This window comes from Macrosteles quadrilineatus, unplaced genomic scaffold, assembly GCF_028750875.1.
Source record: "Macrosteles quadrilineatus isolate MER2022 unplaced genomic scaffold, UCM_ALF_1.0 Scaffold_7__1_contigs__length_78375512, whole genome shotgun sequence".
Taxonomy (NCBI): Eukaryota; Metazoa; Arthropoda; class Insecta; order Hemiptera; family Cicadellidae; genus Macrosteles; species Macrosteles quadrilineatus.
In genome coordinates, this window is record NW_026542600.1 from 760,358 (window position 1) to 788,082 (window position 27,725).

The window sequence follows — 27,725 nt, forward strand, 5'->3', positions numbered from 1 at the left end:
GGACTGTGCCAAGGTACGAGAGTTGTATAGAGAAGACCTCACTCAAGCCTACACTAGAGACTAATAAGACAAGAACATTGAAGGAACCATCAACCAAACAAAGCTTGTTTAATTAGTTATACGTAACTAAGTTTACAATAACCTTCAACACTAACCAGGATTAGGATGAAGAACGAGTTTGGTTTGAAGAAATTTGCTGACAGACTTCATGAATTGAAAGTTTGTTTTAATGATCACTCTAGACTCTACAATAGCAGATCAGAACAGAGAATCAAGGATCGTGAAGATTATAGCTGAAGAGCAAAACCTAAGACCAGATAAGAAACCAATCACAGTTTTAACATTTGATAAACATGAGTACAAAACAAAACGTGCATTGCATTCTAGAGGATCAAAACAAAAATCCATTTTAGAAACATATTCAACACAAAAGGATAAAACCAAACATGTCAGATTCAACTTCCCAAAAGATAAAGAAACTGTAATATTTTATTTATTTTTTTTTTTAATACACGTACGGAAAACGTCTATTTTAAAACAGTGTTATGGTAATGCATAGGATAAACATTTTTCAGAATAATAGTACATAAATAAATATAACATTACTGCTTTGAGGAATAAATAATACAAAGATTTAAGGACGTAAAAAATAAACAAGTATGTTGCATGAATAAAAAAATATCAATATATGTATAACTGTGGTTGTCTTTATTGTGGATGAAGGTCGCAAATTGAAGCCAGAAACGAATAATGTGTAAGAAGAGTTTAATATCAAACCAAATAAACCAATTTTAGGGCAAATATGAGACCAAACATGAATTGATTATTTTGACGGGACCATATATGCGGTTTCTATGTGGAATGTTTGATTTAATGCAAAAAACAACTCTTGCTTAACATTTTTTGACAAATAAATGCATGTCATATAGTCAATGATAATATTAAAAAGATACTAAATAACGAGGACAAAGTGTCACATAAAGATAGCGTTAAAAGAAAAACTCCAGTTAATAAATTACAGCAACAAACTGTTCAAAAACCTTTGAACCACTATACGAATACAAATTCTATTTAGATAACATTTCAATATTTAATAAGCTTGATCGAACTATAAATAAAGAAAGTGACGACTTAAATCGGGAGAATTATAGAACAAAACACCAGAAGACCAATATCAATATGAGAAGTAACTTGCCGCCACACACACGGTGGCTACGGGTCAGGTGTTCAGTTAGCTTCTTGTTAAATCTGAACGCAAGGTTCCCTGCGAGAACCAAAGTAGCCCAGGTGTATTAGGTAAATCAACCTCTCTCTCTCTCTCTCTACCTTGAAATTATTCCCTGAATGAGGAAACTTTGCATAAGTTTAGTACATGCACCCAGTTAACAATATATTACATTCAACATTTGTTGTGCCTAGGCCGCCATCTTGGAAAATGGCGGCCAATTATCACTTTTAGCGAATTTCTCGTATAGGGAATAAGCTATTACCATAGTACTCACGGTAAGACCTAGACCTGGGATCAATTAACTTTTTTTTTGAGGTTCCCAAAGGTTAAAAACACCATACACACAAATTCATATATATTAAAACATATATTTATATATATATTTGTGTATGTGTGTATGTATATAGCCTATATGTTTGTTAGCACGATAACTCGATTAAAAATCATCCGATCTTGATGAAATTTGGTATAAACGTGTAAACCTACATTTATGTAAACGAGTTAGAGAACCAACATGATCTGACTATAGCAATTTGGGTTTATGGGGGTTTTATGGGTAAAAAAATTGACTTTCTCATTTTTACTATAAAAATATATTATTTACTCTATAAATAAAACTCATTTAACCTAATTTTGTAGAGCTTAAAAACAAATAACGTAGTATATTGAAGCTTTATTCTGCATTCTTATGGATAATAGGTAAACATATTCATATTCGCATGTTAAAGACCAAGTTTTAATCAAATTTGGAAAATGTATTCATTTAATTCTAAATTAATAACTTTAAAAAAACAAGTTTTGCGCTCCCTTTTGCAGCAAATCTAAGTATTTGTTAAGCCAATGCTATTCAAATATGGAATGCATGTGCTATTTCTAAGGAGATAAATTAGGGTAAATACAATCAGACAAACGTAAATACACTTAGTTTGCAGGTTTGCTGCGGCGGGGGGTATTTTCACCATATTTCACTTACAGTTTGAAATACAGAACTTGTGTCCAAACAAAGGTTAAAGAACACACAAAAGTACATCTTTAAGTCTTTAAACTATGTACACTATCTCTCACGGCTATTGAGAAAACCCGAAATTTATAACAAATTTAAAATCCTAATGTTATTCTTATAGAGAATAAGAAAACTTTGCATTTTGCTTGTTTATAGATATCTTTTGATCAATCTTGACAAATGTGTTTAATTTATACTTAGTTACTAACAACATTTTACTACAAACAAGCCTTGTAATTCTCCCTGTAGTAGCAAAACTTAGTACAGTACTTGTTAAACATATTGTTTTTCAAACAGGAAATCAGTCTTACGTTTTTAAGAAAATATTAAAAAATTGAAGTTAAAATCAAATCAGGAAAGTGAGCATTAATATTTTAGAAGAATAAAACCCCTTTTTGTTTATTAGTTAAAAGTTTAGAGCCACTATGTTGCCACTACTATGTAACTAGCAACGTACGTTATTAATGACGGTATAGTGTTTATTTTTTTTACAATAGCTATGTATATTTTTAATGTAGGCCTATACATTTTATATCTAAACCCTGCGCTGCAAAAATAATGTCCACGTAGTAGGGCCACTGAAAAATAGTAAAAATAATTTAAATACAAAGAGTTTATCGAAATGTTCTTTGTTTCATTCTACGCATTCTCCTGTGTAAATTTCTCGACAGTCGAATCAGAACGTAAAATACCCCTTGTTTGAGGAGTTTTATAAACCATCTTATGACTTAAAAGATTAGCACAATGTGAATTAAACGGGAGAACTACATAAAACGTAATACAATATAGACATTTAGATAATAGGTTGTAAGTGGTTTTCATACTTTTTACTTTGCCCAAAAGGTTTGTGCTGTTAATTCTGTAAATTTTGTTCGCTTGCTTTAGAGTACAGATTGTTGGTGCCAACGGCATTTTAGTTTACTGGCCAAACGTTAAAGCCCAACATCAATGTAAAAATACGCAAATATTTAAAATCGCTTCAAAAATGCAAATAACAATGTAATAAAGTGTATACCGTTAATCCTACGGCAAAAGTTAAGAATTCATCTGTCTTTACATAAGTAAACTTTATTATGGAACAAGCAGGAATAGCCAAAGTACTGGATAAGGCTGATTTATAAATTGTATACAAACCCAAATTAATATTGATAAGTTAAGCTTAAGAATGAAGAAGATTATTAGCCATTAACAAATGTTCAAACATTAAGTGAATGTACAATGTTTTGTCAAGATTAAGATCACCTAGCTAATGTTCGTTTGTTTTCAAAAGGCTAAGTTCCTAACTAAGGCTAAGTTTACACTGGATCAGTAGTTGTGATATAAAGCAATGTTTGAAGCCAGCTTGATAAGAGTTCATTGAAGTTATCGATGGGTAAATTTTAAACTTTAATTGCTATATAGGTAACTAAAGTTAAAGGTGTATACTTTTATAGGTTGTTATAGGTGTAACACTTACGGTAATTAAAGCTATTGCCGTATATAGGTAATAAGTATAACACTAATTGTGGGTAACTTTGAACCAGTTAAAAACACGAGATAATCATTTCTTTATGAACCATAAAACAAGGAATACAGAGGAAGAAAGTAATAATCGGTTCCAGACCGACGAAGTTACAAGGAACAAAATTAATATCATAACACAAAGCTTTCACTTGGCTCTGTAAAACTGTCCTGAGCTTATGTAACCGTTGCAATAAACTGTAAACAATAAACATACCTCAACAATAACACTTAAACACATTGGACTTCTAGCTGCTTTAGAAGAGTGAGGATAAAACAAAGAACGGTTGATCGTGAACCTACCATATAAAGTCTAAGTTAATAGCGAAGAACGGGAGATATGGTAATTATGATTTTCACAGGTTGTAAAACTGTTCCAAGTTCATTTTATGGTGTTCCAACTAGCTAAAACTCAACAACGGTTTTCTTCCTTCTTTAAGTAACATTAATTGATCATCTCACCTTAATGCAGTCAAAAAAGAAGAAATTAATACTTTATACTTTAATACTTTCTTATTAAATGACGACCATACAAAGTAGGTATTTTAAGCCAAGTATGAATGGAGATGAGAGTAGGATGAGTGGCGCGATCTTGTAGTAAGGCCGACATTCCTTAGACACAGCTGTTAATTAATAGCCCATACAGCTAATGGCAACTAAGGGACCAACAGTTTATAGTGGAATCCGAACCACATTTTTGCCTTGGTATATACGAATTGGTCTAATTATCAGGATAGTACTGCGGATAGTCGTAGTACTCACTAGTGCGGACGTTAATCCACACCAGGGATTACCGCATCCACAGTGCATGCCTATAAATATCCACAATTTGCGACCTCCTAGTAGCTGGATTACAGGACGACGCCACCCGTCCCAGTCGATTACAAACGACTAAATTACGACTACAAACAATTGATGAACCCTTAGACTGAAGACTGCTCATAAAATTGTAAGAAATTGAACCCATGCCAAAACAGGCCACAGCTGTAACAACCATCAAAAACTACTATGTACACAAACATCCGTCTTTGCGTCGGTTCCAAAATGTTCAATAGTTTTACTTTCTACGTGCCCCGACAAAATAATTATTTTGTTTATTCTCGTTATTATCTAGTCAACTCTTCAAAGAACGATATGATCCTAGCGTATAAAAGGTGAATATCATTAATCTATCCAAGCAAATGTATTGGTCGAGAAAACCTAGAAAAAGTAAAGAAAATTTGTAAAATATTAACTATAAAATAAAGTAGTAGTAAAGGAAGTTTGTTTATGTTGATGGATAGAGTAAAAGGAATATTAGTTAAGTTGATGGATACATACAGAAAATAATTTTGTTTTACTGAAATGTATTTCTTGCGACGACAAACCGTTTGCCATTGTACTATGATTCTATAAGTGTATTTAGAACCGTACTAAGTGTCTGCATGTTTGACCACAGGGGACGATCCGTCGCGGCAGTCGCTGCAGCACCGCCAAGGCATTCCTGAGACCCGTCAGGCGAAGACCTAACTTGCACATCGCCATGAACGCTCATGTCACCCGTATACTCATCAACCCCAAGAACAGGAAGGCGTACGGCGTGCAGTTCTACAGGGACGGCATCCTGCAGATGGCCATGGCTAGGAGAGAGGTAACGATAATCTGAGTTCTTCATTCTGTGGTTTTAGAGCATATGACACCATCAAAAAGGAGTATAAGATAGGTAAAGGCATTAGTTTATAGGCCTTCTGTAACCGGATTATATAATTAACTTATGCGGTTGTATCATTTGTACAATGACGACAGATAACGGACAAGGAGTGCGGTTTGGTGTAGAAAGTATGTTGTGTTTTATTTCGGCGGATTTAAAATGGTCCAGTTTATTACATTTATAGTTAAATAGTTTGATTAAGGGACAAGATAATTTGTTTGGTCCAAAGCACAATGTTTGGTTTATTAAATCACTGAAAATTGCCTATCCTCCACATGCAAAGCACCTCAACTCATTTTTGTACGCTTAATAATTATTGGTATGGAAAAGTTTATTTAACAAAAATATGCAATCTCTATATATTGTGTCATTTTAAAAGATTTCAAGTATTCTCTAAGTCAACATTCTTTGGTTTTATGGGGTTTGTGAACCGTAGTTTTTATGGAAATGGAATTTGTACCAATTTGTTTAAAATTTAAAGGGCCATAACACTAATAATTTTAATCGAAACCGGTTTTTGATAAATTCTGGTTTTTTATTATAATATAGGAAAATAATATAAGTAAAAATCCCATTGCATTGGGATTTGTAATACATTTTGTTCAGGATTTAAAGGACTATAACATACTAAGCTTTTTATCAAAATCGTTCGGGCCATTTGTGATAAAATTATGTTTTCCATTATTTTATGAGGGTTTATAGGTAAATAAGCATCAAAAATAAAAATTTCGAAAGAATAAAAAAAGTATGGAGATACTATGGAATAGTTCCCACATACAAAATTACATCAGAATCAGACAACAGGTATGGTCTGTGGCTCTGTGCACATCCACACACACACAGACATCACTTCGAAAACCACATTTTTGGGTTCAGGGGGGCACAAAACGTATATATCCACTCAAAACTCAAACTCGAACATTTCGATCAAAACATAATATATACTATACTATGTGGAGGAAGTAAAAAGAGGAAAAGACTCATTCAAACACAAGGAAATGTTTCAGAAAGGTATTTGTCAGTACACTTTATCTACAATTTATCAGACAAATCAACAAAACTATTCGTAATGGAACCAGTAGTTCTTCTAACTAATTTGTCAGTAACAACATTAAACCATAACATGAACATGATGTGTTATCCACTCGTACCAGTACGTGCCTAAGTAAACTTTCACAACAATCATGTTATTGTATATTCATTACACCAGCTGCACCTGCATTACAATAATAACACCTGAAATTACAGCATGCAGCGCCTACGACCTGTTCAAGTCGTTTTCTACCCTCATTAGCATCAATGATTCCTAGAGAAAACAATAATAGCGTTTGTATTTCACCCGACCGTGATTGCACTGAAAATATTGTAAACATTTTGTACGTAGAATAGTAAGATCAAATATTTCTTGCTCGAATAATTTGTAAAACAAATCTTTATAGTGTTCCAAATAAGATTGCTTCATAACAACCGACTGAGGATAGAAGAACCTCTGTTATGAATAGATAATGTAATTAGTAACAATGTCATTATCAATATTCCAAGCGTACCATCATGCTTAGATTCATTCTGGTACTTGTTCGTATTTTAACTTAAGTTAGTTATAACTTTTATTAGAATCATTAATGTTTTGTTCATGTTTGATTAAAAACCTAAAAGATCCATGATTCATGCCACGAGGATAATTTATAGATACTATAATAATCTATAGATATTTATAGATAGATTTATAGATTGAGTGGTTTATACTCGTTAAATGTGTTCTACATGTCAACATTTTGGTCAGTATTAAACTCAAAATATACCATATTTAATATTTAGCCTCTGGGTTGCATGATAAGACAAACAATGGCTTAAAAGATATCTCGTTAAATCCTTAACATTTAGTTAACTTCGCCAACGTCAGGCTACAAACAAAACATGAGTGATCTGATAAGCTTGTCTGTGGTCGGTTTTTTCTGTTAAGTGCAAACAGTTCGAGTTTAACTTATTTTTACAACTCAAGAAGGAATTAGGCCTAAGTCTTTTGTATCAAGTTTACACCCAGTACTTTTCTACATGTCAATGTTTGTTTGTCAATGATTGTTTGGCAAGATATGTTTGAAGCATTATTTGTTGTCAATTTCCAAGTCAACGAGAAGAGCCAAGACTATATACCAACGGCCGTAAAACGAGCTACACTTTTGACACTTTTGAGATATTGTCGTCTCTAAAGTAATCTAGTAGAAAATATCAATACATATGATGAGTATATGCAGGTGGTGCTGTCGGCTGGTACCATCAACTCCGCGCAGATCCTGATGTTGTCTGGGGTAGGACCAAGGCCACATCTTCAGCAGATGGGAGTGCCTGTCATACATGACCTCAAGGTAGGGTACAACCTCCAGGACCACGCGGGGTTCGCCGGACTCACCTTCGTCGTGGACAAGCCAGTGGCCATCGTCCAGAACCGACTGCAGGTAAGGTTACATAACACAGCAAACAAACATCACCTTGGCAAATATTACCTTGGTATTAGCTATAGAAAAACTTACAAGTCATTACATTTACGATACCGCTTCAATTCAAAGACAAATGATTCAGAAACAATAGCTTTGGGAAATAGATTGTGGTATGTCTAGGTGTGGACGACTTTCTACTGAAGAAGTAGGGATAATAGTAGAGAATGTTATGCTGGACAAACAATAGGATATAGCGTAGTATTGGCGAGGCTTTGACCTTACAGATGGATTTCCTTATACCGATGGCCATAAAATGCAATTACACACCAAAAACAAATTAGAATGGTTACAAGTCATAACAGATTATATTTTATGCATTTGGAGTCCCTTCTTGTATTGAGCCAAAATCCTATTTTATCTCTTATAAGTAAACTGAATGGTTCATCAATTGTTTTCTTAATTACCGGTATATCATAGGTTTATATATTTGCCCGTTGGATGCTAACCTTATGATTTCTGTTGATATCTTTAGGTGGTAATGACCAAGGTATTGCCCAACATTAGCAAACTAGTGAAGTAACGGACGCAAATCATCTCTATAATGAATTTCAGTAAATATATTCTAACTGGACACGAATTGGTCTTCAGTGATACATGTATTATTGGCTATAAAAAAAAAAAAAAAAAAAAAAAAAAAAAAAAAAAAATTGAGGTTGTAAGATATTTCACAAATTGAAGGTAGGTATACCACAAGGTTATTTTTAAGTTAATAAACATTTAATTGAATTTGAGGTAATTATTTACCTCAAAGAATTTATAGTATGTATTTCTTCACTTAACAAACTTAAATATTTTTTAGCTATGTAGGCAGATAGCGTTGTTCTGTTTCTCCCCTTCCGTCCTCTGATTTGCTAATCAATAAATTAAACTCATTATTAAATCTAACAATTACGAACACACACAACAATAGGTTAGAAGACACTTTCTTTTCTATTCGGCTTGGACAACTGCTACTTACAAGAGACAAATAGAAAGGAATGCAGTAGTGGTATTGAGAAAGGGAAAGTAATGATTGATTCGATCACAATCCGTGTTATTTCTTATAACTTTTGACTTGTGTTTTGTGAGATGTTTTATCTTAAGGTTCCCTGACTGCTAAATATATCGTGAATTACAATGGAAGAATAGTTTACTAACAATATTAGTCTCTTCTTAAACACCCCATGCAAAATAGATTTGGGATTTAAGTATTAAAAAATTATACATAATGCCACATATATTTCTTTATTTGTTTTCTAGAATACTCTTTTAGATATTTTGATGATTTAAGTGATGTTCCATGTCGTGTCACAGGCGGTACCGGTGACGATGGAGTACGTGATCAGAGAGAGAGGTCCCATGACAACTCTGGGAGGTGTAGAGGGCCTCGCCTTCGTCAACACTAGGTACGCCAACCGCTCAGGTCTCTACCCGGACATTCAGTTCCACATGGCTCCTGCCTCCATCAACTCTGACGCCGGTGCGAGAGTCAAGGACATTCTGGGCATTACAGACAAGATCTTCAACGTGGTCTACCGTCCTCTGGCTACGACGGACACCTGGACCATCCTACCTCTGCTACTGAGGCCAAGGTCCAGAGGGTGGGTGAGACTACGGTCCCGGAACCCCTTCCACTACCCTCTCATCGACGCCAACTACTTCGACGACCCTGCGGATATCGCCACTTTGGTGGAGGGGGTGAAAATAGCACTGAGGGTAAGAAGTGGGAATCTTATAGATTGGGCGATTAACAATAGTGATTAGGAAGTTTAGAAGTAAATTTACTAAGGGGCTATTATAGCCAATTAACACATTTTTACTGGTTCCGTCATTCAATTAATTAATACTCTACTTTATTTTGTCAACGAAATATAGCATAATCATTCCAAGCATGATTTCAAGAAGCGACAGTTGATTGGAGTTTCTAATGTAGCCTACATGGTCGTTTAAAATACTTTAACTTTATTAAAAGAGCAACTATACAGGGTGATTCAAAAAGGACTTTACAGCTTTGAAAATTCATATAAACCTTATTAAACAAGGCACAGAGCTGGTTTTGGTGTTGTTTTAAAGGAAAACACTTCAAGTTTTTTGACCTTAAACTAAAGATATTCTATGTGACTTCCGTTGGATTTGGGGAAAAATATTACTTAGGTATGAAAAAATAGTGAAAACCCGTAAAAATTTGAGAGAAATTTACAAAATTTTGAAATTAGGGCGTTTTTTGACGGTGAAGGAGTGCGATACACCCACTTCTAGATGTGCTAGGGAGTTGAAATTATTGAAATTAGTGAAGTCCACACTTGTAGTTCTTGGTCCCAAACTACCCATAAAATTCCAAAAAGTCGCATTTTCAAATTTTAACCCCCCAAAAATCCAAAATGGCGGACCTCTGAAAACGACAAAACACGTTTTTTTCAAACGGCTATAGCTCGAAAACGGTAAGAGCTAGAAAAGATTTCAGGAAAAAACGTAGGTTCGGAATTAAATTTCCTACAAGACACGTAATATGCATTTTTCGAAAATCGCACTCCTTCACCGTCAAAAAACGCCCTACTTTCAAAATTTTGTAAATTTCTCTCAAATTTTTACGGGTTTTCACTATTTTTTCATACCTAAATAATTATTTTCCCCAAATCCAACGGAAGTCACATAGAACATCTTTAGTTAAGGGTAAAAAAACTTGAAGTGTTTTCCTTTAAAACAACACCAAAATCAGCTCTGTACCTTGTTTAATAAGATTTATATGAATTTTCAAAGTTGTAAAGTCCTTTTTGAATCGCCCTGTATTGCCATTTCAAAGAGATGGGCTTATGGTATTCCAAAAAGTTATCCATAAGCTGAACACAAATTTAAACAATTGTTTTGTTTTTGTGTGGGTATATAAAGATAACACTTTTTTAATATTGCTCGAATTTCAAGATGTCAATATGATCGACTGAACATAGCAAAAATCCTCGATCTAATTCTGTAATGCCTTCAACAGGTAAGCAAGGGATCAGCGTTCCGGCAATTCAACTCTCGTCTTCATCGAATTCCTCTCCCTGGCTGCAAGAAGTTTCTCTTCGGCACCGACGCCTACTGGGAGTGCGCAATCCGCCACCTGACCATGACTATCTACCATCCGGTAGGCACCTGCAAGATGGGACCCACCGGGGACCCTGAGGCCGTCGTCGACCCGAGACTCCGCGTCCACGGCATCACCAACCTCCGTGTGATCGATGCCTCCATCATGCCGGAGATCGTCAGCGGCAACACCAACGCTCCGACCATCATGATCGGGGAGAAGGGAGCTGACATGATCAAGGAAGACTGGCTCAGCGGTCGGCGCTGGGACTACAGGGGAGGTTGACAAAAACTCATTGGCTTCTCATTAAAAACCTTGAGAATGGACAAATCTTGAGATGGTTGTCCAATGTTGTCTGAAAACTAAACCGGAGCAATGTTTATGGGTAGAGTTTGATGAGATAGGAAAAACACTGTCTCATCTCGTTACGATTCGATGGCAGAAATGTTTAGCCACTGCCAATAACCTCAACCAAGGAACAAGGAAACAAGAGTATTTAGCCATCCTTATTAGGATAGTTTTAAATATTAGATCATCTGGACAGCATAGATAATGTTGTCTAAAAATGTCCTATAGGATCGTATTAAATATGAAATTGTGGCAGAAGGTTCTAATATGACAATTCAGAAATTGTTGACTACATATAATGATGTTTATTAATAATGATAAATCATTGAGAAAACTGCCATAAACCTAGCTATTGTAACCCCCATTGCCAAAAAAGGTTAATTATTTCACATAAAGCCAAATGTCTGTAAACTATACACATTCATTAATTCTCAGTTGAACTTAATCAAAACGAGACTCAGAACCTGGAAACACGTCCACTTATGCCAATATATTTTTCGTAACGGTTTTTGCCATATAACGGTTAAGTTCGATGAATTGGTGAATATATCACTACATGTGATACTGGACATTTAGTGGAAAACATAAGGAATAATATGCCAAACTACACTGAGCGGACCATACGCACAAATATGTTTTGAACGTGCCATAGCACCAAACATGTTAAAAGAATGGTGATTCATACATGAGATTAAATTAGAAATGTTCAATCGCTCCATGGTGCTGATAACATAATATACCAACAAGGTGTATGGATTTTCACGAATATTATACATTACCAGCCAAGTTTGAGTGTTGGCCACATATTGATCCATAAACAACACGACTCTTGGTTCCTACAGGAATGTATGACTCATAAAACATAACAGATTAAATATCAAATTAAAAGACTACTTGAACGAACTGGTTCTAAATAACGAATGGATAACCATAATACACGGGAATGTAATTTGTTACGTGGACTAAGTTGTCGGTATTTTCCATAGTGAGTAAAATTCAGTTTTAGATAATTGCATTACTATTACTTGGTGATCATTTTTAAACGTTCTATTCATTTTTCTCAGGGTCAATAACTTATAATATATTCTGAACAGAATTGAGAATCTAAATTAAACGAATGGACTAAATTTATTAGATAAGTAATTTGTACATTCTATGTAACTATATGTACTGTATTCAATGATAAAACAAAATAACTAGTGTTGATGTATATCTAGTCAATACTTTATGTGAAAAGTGGCGAAATTACCTTAGTAGTTCTGGATAAGGAGATTGATAGCATCTTAAATAAGATAATATTGTAATAAATGTTGTTTTAGGCTAAAAAATTGCGGGTTTTTATTTCCAACTATTGTAGTACAAAATTAAATACCCCCGCCGCAGCAAACCTGTCGTCTAAGCGAATTTCCATTTGGCCGAATTGATTTTCAATTGATCTATTTAAATAACATAGATTTAACAATACAAGGTTTAACGAGTACCTAGGTTTGCTGCTACAAGGAAACTAATAAAGTAGTGTGTTTTAGTAAAATATTTATAGCTTACTATAAAATGAATAAATTTGCCAAGTTTGATCAAAATATATCCATAAACAAGCAAACTACAACATTTTACAATATTCTCCATAAGAATAACATGGGAATTTTAAATTTACCATTTTTTTAGTTTTCTCCGTAACCAATAACCGTACAAAAACACTTTGATATACTGAATTGTTTGTTTTTTTAAGCTCTTTAAGAAGGTTTAGAGAAAAATTGGGAAATTTTGTGTTTTGAGGGTAAGAAGTGAGAAAAACCAATTTTTACCCCATAAAACCCTGTTCCCATAGTCCGATCATGCTGGATCGCGAACTCATTCAAGTTTATCCCGCCTTACACCTTCAAACCAAAATTCATCAAAATCGGATAAAAATTACTCAAGTTATCGTGTTCACGGACACATATATATATAAATCTATATATATATACAGGGTGAACACAAAAGAAGTGAACAACTTTAATAAAAGATTACAGGAAAGTTATACTACCTAGGAGAAAGTGAAATACACCATTAGAAAGCTAAGATTCTAAAGTTTTTCCCATATATTACAAGTGCTCAATATGGGATCCTCGGCTTATTTTACACACATCTATTCTAAAACTAAACTCTGCCCAAACTTTTTTCAAGAATGGTATCATTGACACTTTGAACTGCAGTAGTAATGCGATTTCGGAGCTCCATAAGGTTCAATGGCAAAAGAAGGAACAAAAACTTTGTCTTTCACATTCCCCACAAAAAAAGTCACAAGTGGACACGGGTGGCAGACTGAGTTCTCTCTAATTCTAACACACAAAAAGACTTTTCTGAGAGCGTATTGACCATTTTTAAACAAATCAATAAATAACATCTTTTGTCACATGTTTGTATTGTTGACAGAAATAAGCTGTTTGAGAAAAAACTTAATGTGTTTTCCGACCCTCTGGTACCAACCTCAGCGATGTCGGACCCCTAGTTTTCGATAAATTGATGTTCAAAGTTGTTCACTTCTTTTATGTTCACCCTGTATATATATATATATATATAAACATTTGAACGAATGGTGTTTTTGGCCTCTGGGGACATTAAAATGAAAAAGTAAATCGGTCCCGGGCCTAAGTCTTACCATGAGACCTACGGTAATAGCTACTTCCCTATAGGGAAATTCGCTAATACACGTTTCAACAATTCAAAAACACTAATTGATTAAGGGTCACTAATATTCATAATAGCTGTTTATAAAACTGTATATAGTTATGTGGTATAACTCTACGTACAAATCATCAAATTTAATAATTAAATTATAGTTCCTTGTGGCGCAAGTACAAACGATGTACTGAATACATATTTACGGGGATCGTAGTAACTACTGTAATATTTGGCTCTATAATTCGATCATATGTGTGTGTTAATGTTTATAATTTCGAAAACACTCAACCAAAGGAAAAGAGATAACTTGAACTACTCATATTAAATTCAGACATGAAAGGCCAATTTAATTAGAGTTTACATTTAACTAACAAAATGTGTATATATGTTATATAAGCATTGTAAATTGCGAGTGTTTTATTAATAAAATAGATGTACCATATAGTGTGATATTTCTAAACCTTGTCTTGGAAAGTCCTTAATGTTTCACATCTAACCAAACGAATAAGTATTGTTAATTACTAATATAAAATGCTAAGCTAAGGCTGAACATCATGCAATAGTAAACTGATGTTTAAACAATAGATTGTTGACCAGCAAGTACTGAAGGTGTAAACTCACCCTCTTCAATATAACTACTAGATATGGCTCATTGAGTAGTTAAAACTTAAAGCTTTTTTTACTCTAAGCACCATTATGACAAATCGTATCGACATTTTTATAACTTTTAAAACAATAGTTTTAGCATACAGTCATTCATGTAACTTAATATCATGTTGGTTAGTATTTATAATCTATGAAGGCTGAATGGATGGTGGTAAGATTATTAAGAATAATGTAAAAGGAAAACCATATATTTTTGTTTATAATGGTATAAAAGCATAAAGATATAATGGTACTATTGTTAATAATGGTATTTTGTATTACAATTATAATAATAATAAAATGCCTTTATTTAAAGCGGTCTTCAGATACACTGGTTTTCAAGACAACTCAAGTCACAAACAGTTTACAAGTACACAATAATTACAAACAGTAGGTGAAACTAAACTAGCTTTAATTTGGCTTTAATGCTTAGGGTCCAAAATATGAGAACCCCCGTCCTAGCTAGTACAGCGTTTCCTAACTGATGTTCGAGGCATAAGTTTCCTTTTCAAATAGGGAGGAAAATTAAAAGACAGAGTTTGACTATGGAAAGTTCATAGAACAGCTGGAAAACCTTCACAGCAAAAACACATGAATTCAGCTAATAATAACTTTAAATACAGTGTGCATCATCAATAAACAAACTGTTTAAATAATCGTAAACAGATTACTCAGTTTATTCTCCATTCACAAGAGAAGCAGCAGAAACAGTGCAATATAGTAAACTCAGTGAATAATTAGAAAAATAGAGAAAAATATCTAGTAGAAAACCATGCAGAATATCAGAATATCAAGAGTGAAACTCAAGACATATCATAATATGGAGTAAAGTTCCTTAGCAAAAAGATAAAAAGTTGTCTTGCAAGACTCTCAGATATCTTCACGCAAACAATATAATTCAGTTAAAAGCATCAGAAACATTGCAACACAGTAAACTTAGTCAATCATTAGAAAAATAGATAGGAATAGAGGTAAAAAAAAACCATGCTTATGGAACCAAGGCATTAGAAGGGTTGATGAGACAAATGGAGAGACAAAAGAAGTTAGAAGAAATATGATGAGTTTTAAATACAATGTGTACAATCAATAGACAAACTGTATGTGGAAAACGTACACAGATTCCTCAAGTCATAAGAGAAGCAGCAGTAACATTGCAACATAGTAAACTTAGTGAATCATTATCAAAATAAAGAAAAATAGACATAAAAAACATGCTGAATATCATAAGTCATCTCCCATATATGTTACCAATGGTGTAGTTAGTGACAACACAGATGAACAATCAACCAGACCCAGAATGTAAAACGTATTTGTTTCGTGAAATAAGCTAAATTAACAGAAATATCCAAGAAAAGCCATCATAAAGCATTATACGACAACGAATCTGTTGATTACGACGATGATGTTTATTACGATTCCTCAGTTTATTCTCCATTTACCAGAGAAGCAGCAGAAACATAGCAACATTAGTAGAGATTTAATGAATCCTTAGAAAAAAAGAGAAAATAGAGAAGAATATATAGTAGATAACCATGCAGAATATCAGAAGTCATCTCGGCTAACAAAGAAATTTACCATGTGTTACCAATGGTGTAGTTAGTGAAAACACAGATGAACGATCAAACCAGACCCAGAATGTAAAACGTTACATATATAAATACAGATCATTGTGCGACGCAAAGTAGAGAAAGTAAAGAAGCCGAAAACAGAATTGCAGAATTCTTAGTTAAACATCAACAAATGCACATTCATCAAAAATCAAGGTGGACTAGCTTTCAACCATTGCAGTTTGTCTTAAATATAGGTTTTGAAAGTAAACAAATGCATTTAATAGAGAATGTGAATACACTATAGAACAGAGAAAATGCAATTTAACTTAGATTTAATATATTTTTCACATAAATATTCTTTTTTATATAATTTGTCATTTTTTACTCGCATTAAGCCATAGTATTATTTTATGATTTGAAAATATTTCTATATTTCTATAATATTTTTATCTTTCTTACGTATAAAGTATAGAGTATCACATAATGCATGAAAAACTCCCACATTTCAACTATATCCGTATTTATTTTATTATCAGAACGCATCAGAACCCTCCACCAGTTCACCAATATCAGTCTTCCACATGAGTATGACGACTAGATTCTCCTTAGTTGCTGACCATCAATAGCTTCTATCTGTTGGTACATCCAACCATATTCAGATGACTATTGAATTCACCTCTGGCATACAGGAGCCATACGATTAGTATCGGAGAGTTGATCCAAGACTTAAAACTCAACCACCCAGAATCTCACCTTCGGATCCTCCCTCACATAAGAACTTGAGAATTTGATCTCAAATCAGCAGAATAATAGAACAACCTCATATCAGCAGAATACACGACATGCATTGATGCCGCGGCCAACCAGCACTCACTAAGGAGAAAAGGTGCTGAATACGTTCGCTAATTAAAACCAAACCACAAAAATATTATTTTATTTTATATGGAGACTTTATATATGGAGAATAAGAATGCATAGGGAACCAATGCAATAGAAGGGTTGATGTGTCAAATCTCTATTTGACACATATATATGCTACGGAGTAAGGTTCCGTAGCTAAAAGACAAGGAAGTGTCTCGCAAGTGAAACTCAAGATATGCTAGGGAATAAGGTTCCCTAAGACCAGATGCTATTGTAAAAAAGATAAATTATTTGGAATATATATATCTCCAAGAGAAAGAAAGAGTCTTAAATGAAAGCAATTACAAACCAAACAAAGCTTGGTTTACAACAGCAGATCAGGACCGAGAATCAAGAATCGTGAAGATTATAGCTGAAGAGCAAAACCTAAGACCAGATGATATTGTAAAAAAGATAAATTATTTGGAATATATATATCTCCAAGAGAAAGAAAGAGTCTTAAATGAAAGCAATTACAAACCAAACAAAGCTTGGTTTACAACACCAGCTATGCAGCAGCTGTATGGAAACTTACAACATCCAATTTAGAATCATCTTCAACACAAAAGGATAAAACCAAAAATGTCAGATTCAATTTCCCAAAAGATAAAGAAACTGTAAGATAGTTTTTTATTTATTTATTCAATACACGTACGGTAAATGGCATTTTTTTGTGTTATGAAATTGGTACAGTATGGTAATGTATAAGATAAATATTTTAATAATAATAGTTGCATAAATAGATATAACAATACTGCTTTGGTGAATAAATACTACAAATATGTAATAGAACGTTAACACTATACGAGTATGATGTGTGAATTGAATATTATATTATATTATTAATACAGTATATATAACAGTTGATGTCTTTAATTTAGATTAAGGTAACAAATTAAAGCAAGTAACGAATAATGTGAAGATAGAATTCAATATACATTTATTATATTATCAGTATCAGTTTATAACTACATTTATGCTATATAGTCAATGGTAATATTAAAAAGATACTAAATCATGTGAACCAAGTGTCAGATATAGATTGCCTTAAAAGCAAAACTCCAGTTAATAAATTAGAGCAACACACTGTTCAAAAACCTTTTAACAACTAGACTAAGTCAAATTTTATTAAAATAACATTTTAATATGAAATACGCTTTACCAAAACATAATTAAAGAAAGTAACGACCCAAATCAGCAGAATTATAAAACAAAAGACCAGAAGACCAATATCCATGTAGTTTAATATGATAGATAACTTGCCGCCGCCACACACACTGCAGCGACGAGACGGGTCTTAGTTAAGCTTCTTGTTAAATCTGAACGCACAGATTACTGCGAGTACCAAGTAGCCCAGGTGTATTAGGTCAAATTGCACCTCTCTCTACCTGGAAATGATTCCGTGAAAGAGGTAACTTTGCATACATGTAGTACATGCACCCAGTAACAACTTATTAAAAATCAAAATTCATGCATGTTTTTCTCCGGCTGCCATCTTGGAAAATGGCGGCCAATTTTCACTTTCAGCGTATTTCCCTTATAGATAATAAGCAATTGCCGTAGAACGTATGGTAGGACCTGGACCTGGGACCGATTTACTTGTTCCTTCTCAGATCCCCAAAGGCAAAAAACACCATACGTTCAAAGTAATTTATATATATAAATATATATAGGTGTATTTATATATGTGTGTCCGTTAGCTCAATAACTCGATCAAAAACGGACCGATTTTGAAGAAATTCGGGGTAAACGGTCCAAAAGGGTTCGCGAAACAGCATGGTCGAACTATGGGAACGAGGGTTTATGGGAGATTTCACAGGGTAAAAATAGTTTTTATTTTCCATTTTTGACCATATAAACGTACTATTTTTCAATTTCTTCTTCTCTTTAAGATTCTCAAATGGGGAATAAATGTGATATTTTTTGGAGATATTTTAGATTTAATCAATTCAAATTGACATTTACTTAGTCTGCAGGTATGCTGCGGCAGGGGTATTTTTTACCATATTTCACTATCTGTAGGAAATACAGAACTTTTGCCCGATCAAAGGTTAACGAACACTCAAATATACATCTTTAAGTTATTACAATAGTAATGCCATCACTCACGGTTGTTGGGAAAGCCCGAATTGAATATTTGATTCTCGTCATGACGAATTTATATTTTATACTAAGTTACCAAATATTTTTTCCCTAAAAAGACATTTTATCACACACACACGTGCTGCTTTAAAGTCTTTATAGATACAATATACTGGACATTACATATTGAGAAGTTAAACTTATAAGATAGTAAATCAGGGCAAATTGACATTCTCTTTCAAAGATGATTTTCATGTATATTTAGGTTGACAATTATTCTTCACACACAAAGTGTAAATGTAAGCACCATAATGAAAAATCGTGTCGTCATTTGTATAGGGTTTAAAACAATAATTTTAGCATGCAGTCATACTGTAGCTTGATATCATGTTGGTTGGTATTTATATAAGGAAAACCATATATTTTTGTGTATTAAAGTATATTAGTAGTTTATAATAGTACTATTGTTTATAATAGTTTTTTGTATTACAATAGCATTAAGACATTGGTACAGTATGTGTAACGAGAGTGGGATGGAGAGGACATCACTCAAGCCTACACCAGACATTGGTTAGACTATGAAAAGTCCATTGAACAGCTGGAAAACCTTCACAGCAAAAAGAAGGGATACTTTAATATAACAGCTTAAAATACAATGTGCGTCATCAATAGACAAACTGTATGTGGAAAACTGTTCACGGATAACTCAGTTTACTCTCAAATCATAAGAGAAACAGCAGAAACATTGCAACATAGACAACTTTGTGAATCAGTAAAGATATATTAAATAGAACACCACGCAGAATAGCAGAAGGCATTTTAAACTAACGAAGAAATTCGCCATATGTTTCCAATGGTACAGTTTGTAACATGGATGAACAATCAAACCAGACGCAGAATATAAAACGTAGAAGAAGTGTATCCAGATCATTGTGGGATGAAAAGAATAGAATACAGAATTCGAAAAAAATCTGAATTGCAACATTGTTAGTAAATCAACAAATGGACATTCATCGAAAATCAAGGCACACACTAAAGATTGTAGAAAAGAGAGGTTGAAAGACCTCGCATTATAAGAAGCACAAGAAAAACACAATATAGTAGACCCAAAACATGTATATATAAAAGCTGGCGATGAAACAATAGAAACACCAAGTAGGGTTGTGGACATAATTGTAGTGAAGTTTAACATAAATCAAATACCAGTACTCAAGCGGGTAAAATGTCTCTTGAAGTTCCAGACGACAATGATATCATCACAATTCACTTGCGAGACATAGAGGGAAGAATATAAATGCTTCTGTTTGAGTTTTTGTATCAAAACCAAATGAACCTAAACGAATGAGAGCTATCATAAAATATAATTAATACTTTAAAAGGTTGAAAGAAACAATGCAATTAGTGTTCTATGATAGACAGGATTTAATTTTTGTAGACACAACAGAGTCATACGTTGGAAGGCTATGGTCCGTCTAAGTTCACTGCATTACCCACGTATTCGACTAAATGCTATTAGTTTTTTTTTTGTTTTTTTTTTTGTATGGATAGATTTTAATGTATTTAATGTAATATAGATATAATATTTAACATCAATGTGCATTCCAACTTATACTTATTTTTTTCTTTCTTTCCAACAAACAATTATTTTTTTAAGAATTGCAATTAACTTCAGTAAGTTAAAAATAAATCAAATATCACCATTGTAAATAGAAACAAACAATCATCCCAAAGTAAAAATAATAAGGGCTGGAAGCTTCGATCTTTTCTTTAAAAATGTATAGCCTAATTACTTAGACTTATAGCCTTAGCGTAGTAGAGACTAAATAACTATCCGATAATATTTATTAATAATATTAAGAATTTATGCAGGCTATGTTAGTCTGAAGAAGGAATTAAAGTTGATATTTTATGTGCCACGAAGATTAACAACGTGTACGTGTAATCATGCTAGAACAAGGTTCATTCCTGACGATCAGTCATTAATACCTCAGAGTAATATTACATAATTAGTTTATACTACATTTACAATTGATGCAGCAGATCCATTGCAACATAGTAAACTTAGAGAATCAGAAAATAAATAGAGATATAGAAGGTAGAAAACCATGCAGAATATGAGAGGTCAACTTAGCTAAAGATGGACGTTTACAATTGGTTACCAATGGTGCAGTTAGTTATACAGATCATTGTGGGACACAAAGAAGAGAAAGAATAGGGGTAGAAAACATGCAGTAACACATGCAGAATAACACAATTCATCAAGTTAAACATCAATTAATGCACAATACTCGGAAGTCAACGCTGACACTTAAGCTTGTAGAAAAGAGAGGTTAAAAAACCTTGTACAAGAAATACTCAACGAAACAGACCAGTTTAACATGAATCAAATACCAGTATTCAAGCGGGTAAAATATTCTTGGAAGTTTCAGACAACAATGATCTTATCACAATTCACTAGCCAGACATGGGGGAGACAATATAAATGCTTTGTTTGAGTTTTTGTATCAAAACCAAATGAACCTAAACGAATGAGAGCTATCGTACAGGATCCTCAATACTTTAAAAGGTTTATGGAAACAACGCAATTGTTCTATGATAGACAGGAATGTTTGTAGACACAACAGAGTCATTCGAAGGAAGGCTATGTTCTGTCTGAGTTCACTGAATCAACCAAGTATTTGACTAAAGGTTGTTTTTTGTATTTGTATTATATATATTGACATATTTGTAGTATGATATATTATTTACTATATTTATCAACAATGTGCGTATCTTATAATCATCCTTTACTGCATAACAGATCCAAGACATACTCCCACCAGCAAAACAAAAACCACAACGAAGAGTCGAAGAGATATCACTTCATTATCTAGTTTCACCAGATATTGTGTTTCTTGGGAAAAAACTAATAAATCAATAAAGATGATCATTTAGCAACTTAAAAAATCCTTCGCTGTCCTTCCAAAGCAGAACACAATGTTGATACACATGACAGTATCGACCTCAAATAAATCTGATTCACAACGTAAAACACAGCGCATTGAACCAGTCGACCTGTCAGTAATACTAACAATTGTAGGGCCAAACATTTGCTGGCAACTCGGTAAAAAAAGTTGGAATCCAAGTGAAGCAATCAGTGTTTGAAGTTGACAATGAGAAACCTCTCAAAAATAAACATGAGTACAAAACAAAATGTTGATTGTGTTTTAGAGGTTCAAAACAGAAATCCAATTTAGAATCATCTTTAACACAAAAGGTAAAACCAAAAATGTTAGATTCAACTTCCCAAAGGATCGAGAAATTGTCAGATTTAATACGATTGGGCCAAACGCCATTTTAACAATAGTTTAATGAAATTGGTACAATATAGTAATGTTTAAAATAAATACTATTTAGATCAGGTACATAAATCAATTTAACGATACTGCGTTGTAGAATAAATAATACAAAGATGTTATAGAACATAAAAACTATACAAGTATGTTTCGTGAAGTAAAATATGAATAAATAGGGTGACACAAAGGAACCGGACGTTTTTTAAACAGCTGTTTTATTGTTGTTGCACGTGGTAGGAAGATTGAAGTTATGTCATTACCTTCAGTGAGGCTTGCCATTTTTGTTGAAATGGCTCAGTGGACCCTAGACCATCGCGTTTTCGCATACAATACTTTAGTCCGAAATGTTGAATCCGTCGTCAAATCCAGCGGGAATTTACAACATTCTAATATTGAACGCCATGGAACGGTTCCAAGCCGAAATACACTATTAAGATGGGTTTCAGGGTTCCGAACAACTGGGAATATAACAAGAAAGCAACCACCAGGCCTTGTTAGAACTTCGAGAACACCCGAAAACATCGCCAGAGTGAGAGCAGTATTGAATGAATGTTTCCTAACAAGGTGATTTCTCGCTTTGGTGACATGCCGTGGCCGCCAAGATCATCTGGCTTGTCCACTAGTGATTAAATCCTTTAGGGGTTTCTTAAGGAGCGTGTCCATGCTCACAAACCACGCACTCTAGAGGATTGGAAGTTTGCAATCACAGAGGATATCAATGGCATTCAACCTCCTTACCCGAGTTTCAGAAGATTTTCAGACCAGAATACACATTTGTAGATAAGTACATGGCAGCCGTATGCATGACGTCAATTTCAAAAAATGACGGTTTTGTAACAAATGGCAAATGTTTACCTCACTATGTACAGTATTAAAACCAGTTTATTCCTTTTAACTACTGTGTACTACTTATTTAAAAAACGTCCGGTTCCTTTGTGTCACCCTGTATAAACATAAATAAAGAAAATGGCGACTCAAATCAGCAGAATAATAAAACAAAAGACCAGAAGACCAATATACCCAACATCCCCAAAACGCTCATCGATGGAGATTGTAAATTATGAGCACCAACTCTCTCCCTTCGAAGTACAAGACCAAATGATCCTCAACAAAGTCTACCATTTCATCTACGCTATAAGACTTGATACAGTAGAGATAAGAAGTACATAGAGGAACTAGTAAAGAAAGTCAAGAATCTCATGAACAGAGGGTTAAATATATCTCCAAGAGAAAGGGAGAGTGTTAAATGACAGCAATTACAAACCAAACAGAGCTTGGTTTACAACAACAGCTATGCAGCAGCATATATGCATATATGTTGTAGTACTAACACCCAGTAACATATTACCCAGCATATTACCCTTTGGAGAGACTGGAGACAGGACCATTGAACGAACCATTAACCATCAGGACAGTGCCAAGGTACGAGAGTTGGATAAAGAAGACCTCACTAATTCAACACAAAAGGATGAAACCAAAAATGTCAGATTCAATTTCCCAAAAGATAAAGAAACTGTAAGATAGTTTTTTATTTATTTACTCAGTACACGTACGATAAATGGCATTTTTTTTTTTTTTTAATTGGTACAGTATGGTAATGTATAAGATAAATATTTTAATAATAATAGTTGCATAAATAGATATAACAATACTGCTTTGTTGAATAAATACTACAAATATGTAATAGAACGTACCCACTATACGAGTATGCTGTGTGAATTGAATATTATATTATTAATACAGTATATATAAAGCAGTTCATGTCTTTAATGTAGATGAAGGTAGCAAATTGAAGCCAGTAAAGAATAATGCGAAGAAAGAATTCAATGACTATCTTTCATGTCAATCCATCGACGGATCTAAACAACTTGCAGGAGCAGCTAGTCCTCCTTGCCATACGATGATGGTACACTGCGCTCTTACACCATCCGTGGAGCAGACGGAGGGTAGAACTGTGTTTGAGAAAGGAGACAGCCAAGAACTTGCAGACAAAGAATCAATCCGAAGCAAAAACAAGCCAGATGGTACACTGCGCTCTTACACCATCCATGGAGCAGACGGAGGGTAGAACTGTGTTTGAGAAAGGAGACAGCCACGAACTTGCAGACAAAGAATCAATCCGAAGCAAAAACAAGCCAGATGGTACACTGCGCTCTTACACCATCCATGGAGCAGACAGAGGGTAGAACTGTGTTTGAGAAAGGAGACAGCCACGAACTTGCAGACAAAGAATCAATCCGAAGCAAAAACAAGCCAGATGGTACACTGCGCTCTAACACCATCCATGGAGCAGACAGAGGGTAGAACTGTGTTTGAGAAAGGAGACAACCACGAACTTGCAGACAAAGAATCAATCCGAAGCAAAAACAAGCCAGATGGTACACTGCGCTCTTACACCATCCATGGAGCAGACGGAGGGTAGAACTGTGTTTGAGAAAGGAGACAGCCACGAACTTGCAGACAAAGAATCAATCCGAAGCAAAAACAAGCCAGATGGTACACTGCGCTCTTACACCATCCATGGAGCAGACAGAGGGTAGAACTGTGTTTGAGAAAGGAGACAACCACGAACTTGCAGACAAAGAATCAATCCGAAGCAAAAACAAGCCAGATGGTACACTGCGCTCTTACACCATCCATGGAGCAGACGGAGGGTAGAACTGTGTTTGAGAAAGGAGACAGCCACGAACTTGCAGACAAAGAATCAATCCGAAGCAAAAACAAGCCAGATGGTACACTGCGCTCTTACACCATCCATGGAGCAGACAGAGGGTAGAACTGTGTTTGAGAAAGGAGACAGCCACGAACTTGCAGACAAAGAATCAATCCGAAGCAAAAACAAGCCAGATGGTACACTGCGCTCTAACACCATCCATGGAGCAGACAGAGGGTAGAACTGTGTTTGAGAAAGGAGACAACCACGAACTTGCAGACAAATACACCATCCATGGAGCAGACAGAGGGTAGAACTGTGTTTGAGAAAGGAGACAACCACGAACTTGCAGACAAATACACCATCCATGGAGCAGACAGAGGGTAGAACTGTGTTTGAGAAAGGAGACAGCCACGAACTTGCAGACAAAGAATCAATCCGAAGCAAAAACAAGCCAGATGGTACACTGCGCTCTAACACCATCCGTGGAGCAGACGGAGGGTAGAACTGTGTTTGAGAAAGGAGACAGCCACGAACTTGCAGACAAAGAATCAATCCGAAGAAAAAACAAGCCAGATGGTACACTGCGCTCTTACACCATCCATGGAGCAGACAGAGGGTAGAACTGTGTTTGAGAAAGGAGACAGCCACGAACTTGCAGACAAAGAATCAATCCGAAGCAGAAACAAGCCAGATTTACTGAATACAATAGAACATTGTTGTAAAGGAATTACGAGGAAGATCAGTGGAGAGAGGAATATTGGAAATCATGTACCAAATGTGAGACAACCAACTGCATTGAAGAATAGCACCACATTAACAAACAGTAAAGAAAAACATACAAAGTCAAGATTACCAATTCCTGCGGCAAGACAGGGATTCTTATGTAACAATAAAAAGGTAATAAAGTCTCAATATGCAAGTTACTTTCGACCGGACACTGCGCCTCTATATAAAGATAGCGTTAAAAAGAAAACTCCAGTTAATAGATTACAGCAACAAGAACAAACTCTGTTCAAAAACCTTTAAACTACTAGACGAATATAAAGGACGTCAAAATATGACGAATGAACAATCAAACAGACCCAGAATGTAGAACGTATTTGTTTCGTGAACTAAGACAAATTCTTCAGAAATGTCCAAGAAAAGCCATCATAAAGCAATACCCGACAACGAATCTGTTGATTCAGACGATGATGTTTATAACGAAACACTGTCAAAGAGCCCAGGACGTCGCAATATTACTTGAAATACGGATAATTTATAATTATAGTACAAAAATAAATATCACATACTGTTTCGTTGAAAAAATAATACAAATATGTAATAAAACATAAACACTATTCTAGTATGTTGTGTGAATTAAAAAATGAAAATATATACAATTATTGTTGATGTCTTAAATGTAGATGAAGGTAGCAAATTGACGCCAATAACGAATAATGTGAAGGAAGAATTCAATATCAAATCAAATAAACCATTTTAACGGAACGCTAATAACATTAATACTAACATTAGTTGATTATTTTGAAGATAACATATATGCAGAATTCATGTGAAATGATTCAAAGCAAATAATAACTCTTTCATAACATTTGTTTATTAACACATAAATGCTATATCCAATTGCAATATTAAAAATATACTAAATCATGCGGACAAATCGACAGATAAAGATTGCGTTGAAAGAAAAACTCTAGTTAATATAGTACAGCAACAAACCGTTCAAAAACCTTGAAACACTAGACGAATGCAAATTCTATTTAGATGATATTTAAATATTTCATACGATTGACCAAAACATAAATAAAGAAAGTGACGATTAAAATCAGCAGAATTATACAACAAAAGACCAGAAGACCAATATCAATGAAGAACAATATAAGAGATGTTTGTAATTAGCCACCCACACGGTAGCGACGACTCCGAGGTGTCAATAAGCTATATGGAAATGAGAACGCCAACATTCCTGCGAGTACCAAAGTAGCCTAGTCATATAGGTAAAAATAACACTCTCTCTATCTGGAAATAATTCCCTGAATAAGGAAACCTTGCAATGTATAGTACATGCACCCAGTAACAACTTATTAAAAATCAACATTCGTATATTTTGTGTTACGGCCGCCATCTTGGAAAATGGCGGCCAATTTTCACTTTTAGCGAATTTACCATATAGAGTTCAAGCTATTGCTGTAGTACGCATTGTAAAACTGGGACCTGGGACCGATTTACTTTTTCCCTTTTAGGTCCCCAGTAGCCAAAAACACTATACGTTCAAATTCATATATATGATTATATATACATGTACATATATACTTATATATTTATAAATATTGCATATTATAGACTAATATAAGCTAATTCCGCTCATTGAAGTCCTGGACCTGGAACCGATTTACTTTTTCCTTTTCAGATCCCAAAAGGCAAAAAACTCCATACGTTCAAATTGATATATATTAATATATATATATAAGTGTAATTATATATGTGTGTTCGTTAGCTCAATAACTCGAGAAAAAATGGTCCGATTTTGATGAAATTCAAGACGAACGTGTAAACCAAAATTTGTTCGAACGGGTTCGC

At 34.3% G+C, this 27,725-nt stretch overlaps 2 protein-coding genes across 2 annotated transcripts in view; one reads left to right on the forward strand and one right to left on the reverse strand.

Annotated features, from left to right (window-relative positions):
* LOC128999113 (glucose dehydrogenase [FAD, quinone]-like) overlaps nucleotides 1-13,243 on the forward strand; it is a 38,623-nt gene extending 25,380 nt beyond the window's left edge. Inside the window, exons 6-9 of the mRNA XM_054425473.1 lie at nucleotides 5,170-5,361; nucleotides 7,677-7,877; nucleotides 9,213-9,614; nucleotides 10,885-13,243. Coding sequence (XP_054281448.1) covers nucleotides 5,170-5,361; nucleotides 7,677-7,877; nucleotides 9,213-9,614; nucleotides 10,885-11,250 — 1,161 coding nt within the window. The 3' untranslated portion in view covers nucleotides 11,251-13,243. The remainder of the gene's footprint in view (nucleotides 1-5,169; nucleotides 5,362-7,676; nucleotides 7,878-9,212; nucleotides 9,615-10,884) is intronic.
* The window catches only part of LOC128999116 (flotillin-2), a 344,453-nt gene that overhangs the window by 195,279 nt on the left and 121,449 nt on the right, over nucleotides 1-27,725 (reverse strand). The gene's annotated exons all lie outside the window — the stretch shown is intronic.